At 37.8% G+C, this 9,206-nt stretch overlaps 1 protein-coding gene across 5 annotated transcripts in view; it reads right to left on the bottom strand.

Moving 5' to 3' along the window:
- Positions 1–1,449: 1,449 nt before the first annotated feature.
- The window catches only part of LOC131167350 (uncharacterized), a 34,505-nt gene continuing 26,748 nt past the window's right edge, over positions 1,450–9,206 (bottom strand). For 3 of the 5 annotated variants that reach the window (XR_009140104.1, XR_009140105.1, XR_009140102.1), the window contains one exon: positions 1,844–1,909. Coding sequence is in view for 2 of the 5 variants with exons in the window: in XM_058126130.1 (XP_057982113.1) it covers positions 1,899–1,909 (11 nt within the window). In the remaining 3 variants the exon portion in view is untranslated. Of the gene's footprint in view, positions 1,910–9,206 lie in introns of all 5 variants that reach the window. The other 2 variants (XM_058126130.1, XM_058126131.1) reach the window with 1 other exon arrangement.

Raw genomic sequence — 9,206 nt, 5'->3', positions numbered from 1 at the left:
TAAATAAACTAAATATTTATTTATTTGCAACTTGCTTCTAAGTTTATAATTTTATTTTAAAAAATTGTCTTTGAAAATAAGGTCTTATCTTTTAAAAGGTTGACTCCTAGAACTAACATAAAAATCCATTATATTATATTTGTTTCGCAAAATGTTTATTCCTAATAATAGAATAGAATAAGTTGCGAATATAATGAGAATAAATTATATAGAAAATAATACTTCGTATAAAAGTCTTTTTTTTTTTTTTGGTCAATCCGAGGATAACTCCTAAACTACACAATAACAAAGGTTCATTTTTCATTCCACATTCCTCACACCCTTATCCCGATTCGAACTTGAAACTTCTAGTATGGAAATTCTAATATTTAAAATAAGACTAGATGACAATACAATTGATGACACATTTGAATGAGTAGTGAATAAATGAAAACCTTTACCTTGCATTTGAGAGCATAGATTCCGATATTTGAATTTGAATTTGTAAAATTTTGAATAAAATTTAGTATAAGTTGTGTTGAATTTTTTTTTCAAATTCAATCTCCAAAATTCATGCTCTGAAACCTTGCCTCAATATTAGGATATTAAAGATTGGACGTACAAGCTCATGGTAAGAAAAGTAAGAATAAAAATAAAAAATACACCAAATTAATGAAAAAAATGTTAATTTTACACATTTTTAATAGTTGATTTTTCTTAATTTTTAATCATATTAGAACAATTTTTCTTTTTAAATGGTATTTTGATTCAAAAAGAAAATATAATGGAAAATGAATTTCTTTCTTATTTTTCTTTCCTTTTCCTTTTTCTCGAGCAAAATTCTTGATCTAAACTGAGCCTTAACGTTGTGTTTTAGTTAGATGGATTTGATAATTTGGATTTGTATGGATTTAAATAAAATTTATTTTTAGATATAATTTTATCTAAATCGACACAAATCCAAATTCAACACCAAATCCATGCTTTGAATAAGGAGAAAATTGCATTAAAATGCATAAAATCACCCTTTATTGTTGTGAAAGTAATAGTAATAACTTTTTCTAATGTGCTGCTTACTAGTCCAAATAAATTCACCTTGGAACTTTTCCTATTGGAACTTTTTAGGCAGGATCTTATTTCAGACTAATAAAATACATGAGATGCATTGATTATTTATAAATAATTAATAAATTTGTCACGTGTTGTATGTGATTGCACGTAAATAATGGCTAAATTTCATAAAACACCGGATGGCACGCTACTTAATTACATGCTCAGCACAAGCACAGCTAATTCTCCTTTATTGCAATCTATGGAAATTTGTTAGAGGAAAAAAAAAAAGGAAAAAAAAAAAAAAAAAGAGAGGTATGAAAGATAGAAAAAGGACTGAAGCCTCAATGGCTTGGGCTTTTGGGTTTAAGGTTTAGTGTTTAGGGGTTAAACATTTGGCAAGTGATGGCACTGGCAGCGTGTTTAATCAGCTTTATTGGTGATGTGTGGAATGACAACAATAGGGAGTACAGCAAGAATGCACTTAATACAGTTATGTCATGCTTACCAAGAGGCTCAAAAAAATCCCAAGCTTAATTTCTTCAACAGTCTACAGGGTACTAACAAGCAAAAGTATGTCATTTCATTGATCTGGAATGACTCACAATATTATTACCAATGACTTCTTCCCATTCGCTTGGCCAATACTTCCTCATGATCTTTGAAGCCATCTCACCAAGGCCCGGATTTGTCTTCAGGGCTTCAATTTTATGGAATCCACCGATGTCTTTGATCATTTGTGCGTGAATATTGATCCCACCAACCTTGTCAGCATCTCCTGCCTGAAGGATATTTTTGAGCCCCGTAAGACATGGACCAGTGCAATCGAACAATAGATGATTACAAAACCACTTCAATGCAGCCTTCATTCACCATGTACCTGCAAGAATATAGATCAACTTTAGTCTCAATGAATCTCAATTGTCAAGCCAGGTTACCTAAAATAAGCTGCTTGCAACAAAACAAAATTCCATGGACCAATTCAGTGGTTCAAGTAGCTAGCCTATGTATTCATCTACGTAAGAGCATGAGTCTCTGTGCATGGGTACATATTAGGTAATGTTAAATCAGAAGGGAAGGGCAGACAATAACCAAATATGAGAAGTACTTAATCTGCTCAGGAGATCCTCCTCGGGTGGCATTTGAGATTGCACGCAGAACCTCCAATTTCACTTCAATCCAGCAGTCTCTTTCTCGAAGGTGGCGCAGAAGAGATGGGATGATATTAGCCTCAATAACTTTCTGTTTAATAGAAATATTTAAGTTGATAATAAAAGGGTGCTTAACATTTCCTAGGGTGCTGCATCACAAAAGAACCATCAACCTCATGGTCTGCCTATGGCATTTTGTTTCTAGGTGCTCATTTTGCATGGGCTTTTAGCTTAAAATTCTATTCAGTGGGCATGGTTGTTGGCAACAACATATTGAATCCATTGTTAATAAATTAAAAGTTGTTTTTAAAGAGTGGAGGGGACTTAATCACTAGTTGTAATTGAAATTCAGTGAGAATTGCACACAAATACACTAAATTGATTTCAATAATAAACTGGAAATAAATTACACAGAAAAAATCTCAATACAAATCTCTCACTCACTAGTTATTCACCCGCTCTACGCCACACCTTACTGTTGTGAAACTTGAGACTGTTCCACCTAACTTTATCACAGTTACAATTGTACAGGTAAATAGAGAGTGAATAATTGTGTAAAATTACACCAGGTAAATTCCCAGGGAAGTGAGGGGTCACAACGGACCGCTTAAATCCCTCTTTCCTAGACAGAATTTTCCTTAGACATGTAATTAACACAATATATTACTACAACTATACCCGACAAAAGTTAACTACTGAATAGATAAACGGAAGAACACCAGAATTAACGAGGTTCGGCTAAATGTGCCTACGTCCTCGGACACTATCAATCAATATTTCTCTATTGTAGAAATATTACAAAATGAGAGAGAGAGAAGAGAGAATGTGCCTAAGAGAGAAGTAGGCAAATTTGGGGATGAGAATACAAATGGAGGTGATGGGTTTATATAGGTTAGGAAAAACCACTATTACAACCACTAATCACCTACCTTTGAAAAATTAGCCCACCATTGAAGACTTCAATGGCAATTGTAGGCTTCTAGAATGAGCCATATTTCAACAAATCTCCACCTTGGCGAAATTCCATCTCTTAATCATCTCTCATAGACTCCATAATGTCTTCAAACGCGCTTGTAGCGCAAATATTTCAATTTTCAACAATGTTGATCAAGTTCAAGCAATGTTGAAACTTGACCACAGTTACCACTTTTGTCATCATATCAGCAAGATTCTCAGTGGTTCGAATCTTCTGGATTACTACTCCACCTTCTTCCAGAATTTCTCGAACAAAATGATATCGAACGTCGATGTGCTTGGTTCTTGAATGGTAGACTTGGTTCTTTGCTAGATGGATAGCACTTTGGCTATCACAATGCACCTTGATGTGCTTCTGTTCAATTCCCAAATCTTTCATCAACCCTTGAAGCCAAATTGCCTCCTTCACAGCCTCTGTGACTGCCATATACTCTGCCTCTGTAGTGGACAAAGCAACTGTTGACTGTAAAGTAGACCTCCAACTAACTGGCGCTTTTGCAAGAGTAAAAACATAGCCAGTAGTTGACCGACGCTTATCCAAATCACCAGCGTAATCGGAATCACAGTATCCAACAATACTATAATCATCTTGCTTATCCTGCTCAAATATTAGGCCAACATCTACCGTATACAAAATGTATCTTAGAATCCATTTCACAGCTTGCCAATGTTCCTTTCCAGGATCATGCATATACCTGCTCACAACTCCAACAGCTTGTGAAATATCGGGCCTTGTACACACCATGGCATACATCAAGCTACCAACAGCACTTGAATACGGTACTTTTGACATGTATTCTCGTTCTGCTTCAGTTTTTGGAGACATAGATGCATTCAACTTGAAATGAGGAGCAAGCGGAGTACTAACAGGTTTTGACTTCTCATCCATACCAAAACGCTTCAGTACTTTCCTCAAATATTGTTTTTGAGTCAAACAAAGCCTCCCCAATTTCCTTTCTCTACTTATCTCCATACCGAGAATTTTCTTTGCTTCGCCTAGATCTTTCATCTCAAACTCCCTATTCAATCGAGCCTTTAGTTTGTCAATTTCTGTCTGACTCTTGGAGGCTATCAATATATCATCAACATAAAGAAGAAGATATATGAAGGATCTATCTTGTAGCTTGCAAAAATACACACAGTGATCATATTTGCTTCTTCTGTACTTTTGCCCCATCATAAACTTGTCAAATCGTTTGTACCACTGCCTTGGGGATTGCTTTAATCCATACAACGACTTTTCAAGTTTGCACACCATATTTTCTTTTCCAGCAACTTTGAAACCTCCCGACTGAGTCATGTAGATTTCCTCTTCCAAGTCTCCATGTAAAAATGCAGTTTTTACATCTAATTGAACTAGTTCCATATCCAATTTTGCTACCAAAGCCAATAAGATTCTTATGGAGGAATGTTTTACTACTGGAGAAAATACCTCATTGTAATCAATTCCCTCCGTTTGTGCATAGCCTTTAGCCACCAACCTTGCTTTGTAGCGAACACTATTCTTGTCAGGAAATCCATCTTTCTTTGTATATACCCATTTACATCCAATTGCCTTCTTTCCCTTCGGAAGACTAACAAGCTTCCATGTTCGATTCTTATGAAGGGACTGCATTTCTTCATTCATGGCTTCCCTCCACTTTTCTTCTTTCGAACTTTGGATTGCTTCATTGTAAGTAACAGGAGTATCATCGTTTGCAATTGGAGATGCGTAAGCCACCATGTCAACAAAGCGAGCAGGCTTTCTAATTTTTCTCTTTGGCTTACTCAGTGTAATAGATTCATGTTGCTGTGGAGGTTCTTGGGTTGAAACCTCTTCTACAGGCGACTCTTCTTCTACCATAGGAGAGTCTTCATTTTCTGGGTAAACAATTCTTCTATCAAACTCCACCTGTTTTGGAGCACCATCCTTTTGCTCAACACTTTCTGTTGTCACCTTTCTTAAAAAAGTAGATTCATTAAAGGTAACATCCCTGCTGAAGATTATTTTCTTTGTTTCTGGACACCAAAGACGATATCCCTTTACTCCAGAGGTGATTCCCATAAAGATTGCTTTCTTAACTCTCGGATCCAGCTTTGATTCCTTGACATGATAGTAGGCAGCGGAACCAAATACATGTAAGGAATCATAATCTGTAGCAGGCTTTCCAAACCATTTCTCCAATGGTGTTTTACCACAAATAGCAGTAGATGGTAGGCGGTTGATGAGGTGGCAGGCATATGTTACAGCCTCAGCCCAAAATTCTCTACCCAACCCAGCATTGGATAGCATACACCGAACCTTCTCCAACAATGTTCGATTCATACGTTCTGCCACTCCATTCTGTTGTGGTGTACTTCTCACTGTGAAGTGTCGTATAATACCTTCATCTTCGCAGACTTTAAGAAATGGATCACTTCTATATTCTCCACCATTATCTGTACGGAGGCACTTGATCCTTCTGCTTGTTTGAGTTTCCACCATATTTTTCCATTTGAGGAAGACTCCTAACACTTCATCCTTAGTTTTCATAGTATACACCCATACTCTTCGAGAAAAATCATCAACAAAGGTCACATAGTAGTGTTTTCCTCCCAGTGACGTTGTCTTGGAAGGTCCCCACACATCAGAGTGAACATAATCCAAAATACCCTTGGTATTATGGATTGCAGTACCAAATTTCACTCTTGTTTGCTTCCCTTTGATGCAATGTTCACAGAAATCTAGCTTGCAGGTCTTTGCTCCCTTTAATAATCCTTGATTTGTAAGAAGTCCCAAGGATTTTTCACCTGCATGCCCCAAGCGTATATGCCATAACCTAGTTGCTTCTATGGCTTTATCATCAGAAGAAACTGTTGCTGCCGTCCCAATAACTGTACGACCTTGATAGTGATACAAGTTATTGTTCTTCCGAATTCCCTTGATTACCACGAGTGCACCAGAGATGATCTTCATGACTCCGTTTTCTGCTGTTACTTTGAATCCCTTTGATTCTAGGGTTCCCACAGAAATAAGATTCTTCATCAAACTTGGTACATATCTAACGTCCGTCAATATTTTGATTGATCCATCTTGATTTTTCAAGCGGACTGAACCAATCCCATGTGTGGTAAGAGGGACATCATTTGCTGTGTAGACGACTCCACCTTCTAGTTCTTTAAAATCAAAGAACCAATCCCGATTGGGACACATATGATGGCTACACCCAGAATCTAGTAGCCATATACTCGAAGAACTAGTTGATGGCGTAGCAGCAAGCGAAAGATCTGAGCTCCCATCTTCGTACTCAGCCACATTTGAGATGGCCTTTCCTTTATCAGGTTTGCCTTTATTCTTTAGCTTCGGACAGTCTTTCTTCCAGTGCCCTTTTTCCCGACAAAAGGCACATTCATCTTTGTTTGGTCTGGACCTTGACTTGGATCTCTCCTTCTTTCTACTATTCTGGCTTTGTGAACGGCCTCGAACTACTAGAGCCTCGTTGGCTCCACTTGTGCTTTCAAGCTTGTCCTTCTTCCTCAATTCATAGCTGTACAAAGCAGCACAAACCTCGCCAAGAGACACTTTATCCTTTCCATGGAGCAGAGTAGTTTCAAGAAACTCAAACTCCTCAGGAAGGGATCCCAACAACATCAAAGCCAGGTCTTCATCTTTAAAAGTCTCATCCAGATTAACTAGATCAGTAACCAACCTATTAAAGTTGGTGATATGATCATTCATAGTGGTACCCGAGACATAGGTAAAGCGAAATAGTCTCTTCTTCATATGGAGTTTGTTCTGAGAGCTTTTCTTCAAAAACTTCTCCTCCAGTGCCTTCCACAACTTGTTTGCAGAAGTTTCCTTACAGAATGCATACTTCTGCTCTCTTGAAAGACACGATCGAATTGTACCACATGCTAACCGATTTATGGTCCCCCATTCTTTCTTCTCAATATCTTCTGGTTTCTCTTTTTCAATGGCAATGTCTAGACCTTGTTGAAAGAGAGCGTCTAGAACCTCACTTTGCCACATACCAAAATGACCGGTGCCGTCAAAAATCTCCACTGCAAATCTGGCATTTGTCACAGTAGTTCTTGCCAAAATAGACGAGTTTGATGTGGATGCTTTTGCACTATCTGCCATCTCTACCATAGATGCTATTCAATAGCTGCCGATGCGGAATGCCAATAGCCCAAGGAAAACTTTTCTGATGTGGAAGATCAGACTAAGCTGCAACCACAGAGCATACTAAGAATAACCTTGGCTCTGATACCAATTGTTGTGAAACTTGAGACTGTTCCACCTAACTTTATCACAGTTACAATTGTACAGGTAAATAGAGAGTGAATAATTGTGTAAAATTACACCAGGTAAATTCCCAGGGAAGTGGGGGGTCACAACGGACCGCTTAAATCCCTCTTTCCTAGACAGAATTTTCCTTAGACATGTAATTAACACAATATATTACTACAACTATACCCGACAAAAGTTAACTACTGAATAGATAAACGGAAGAACACCAGAATTAACGAGGTTCGGCCTAATGTGCCTACGTCCTCGGACACTATCAATCAATATTTCTCTATTGTAGAAATATTACAAAATGAGAGAGAGAGAAGAGAGAATGTGCCTAAGAGAGAAGTAGGCAAATTTGGGGATGAGAATACAAATGGAGGTGATGGGTTTATATAGGTTAGGAAAAACCACTATTACAACCACTAATCACCTACCTTTGAAAAATTAGCCCACCATTGAAGACTTCAATGGCAATTGTAGGCTTCTAAAATGAGCCATATTTCAACACTTACATTACACACACACACATCTATATATAGCAAAGAATGGACGATAGGTGAAGATTATAATCAACAATGGTGGGCTGAAGTTGGTGAAGAGTTGGTGACTGCCGATTTCCAATGTTAACATAAGCGGCTGGTTGGTGCGGCTGCCAACGACTCCAATCAAGTTTAATTTTCAACATCCCCTCTTAAACTTGACTCTCCTGGGTGTCATTCTGAGCATTGTCTTCAATCTTGCAAAAATATCGTGCCTGAGTGGCTTCGTGAAAATATCAGCAATCTGATCATACGTTCTAGAAGATATCAACTCCACTTCTTTCTTCTTGACATGCTCCCTGATAAAATGATACCGAGTATCAATATGCATGCTTCTTTCATGAAATATTGGATTCTTCGCAAGTGCAATCACTAATCGATTGTCAATATAGACTTTTGTGGGATCATTTTGAAGAAATCTCAAATACTTCAATACATTCCTGATCCATATACCATGACAAATGACTAAACTGGCAGCAACATACTCAACTTCACATGATGACAACGTTACAATGGGTTGCTTCTTTGATGACCATGTAAACGTTGTATCTCCCATGAAGAATGTGAATCCAGTCGTGCTTTTTCTTTCATCAAGATCTCTTCCCCAATTGCTATCTAAAGAGCCAATAAATTTGCAATCAATGATGGTACCCTTGACATAACGGAGTATCCTCTTCGCTGCATTCAAATGGGGCTAGTCATGAGTCTCCATGTAACTGCTGACAAGTCCAATTCCATAGAGTATATCTGATCTGGCGCACGTCAAATACCTCAAGCTTCCAACTAAACTCTTAAAATATGTGGGGTCAACATTTCCTTATTCTTTCTCAACTTTAATCCCATTTCAACCAGAGTTGTCACAGGGTTGCATTTGTCCATCCCAAACTTCTTTAGTACTTCTTTTGCATAGTGGCTCTGAGAGATGAAGATTTCCTTCGCTTTGGACGACTTGCCAAGGAAATGAATCATCTGGTCAATATCTGTCATTTCAAATTCCTTGACCATGCTCCTTTTGAAAGCAGCAAACATCTTTCGATTGTTGCCGGTGAAGATCAAATCATCAACACATAGGCAGGCTATCAGCATACTTCCGTTTGTCTCCATCAATCCTCATGTTCCACACACGAGGTGCCTATTTCAAACCATAGAGTGTTTTCTTCAGCTTGTACCCTCTATTTTCTTTTCCCTTCTTCACATATCCAGGTGGTTGATCGATATAGATCTCTTCTTCTAGAAAACCATTCAGAATGTTGATTTCAC

This window comes from Malania oleifera, chromosome 11 (genome assembly GCF_029873635.1).
Source record: "Malania oleifera isolate guangnan ecotype guangnan chromosome 11, ASM2987363v1, whole genome shotgun sequence".
NCBI lineage: Eukaryota > Viridiplantae > Streptophyta > Magnoliopsida > Santalales > Ximeniaceae > Malania > Malania oleifera.
This window is presented reverse-complemented; position numbering and strand designations above follow the sequence as displayed.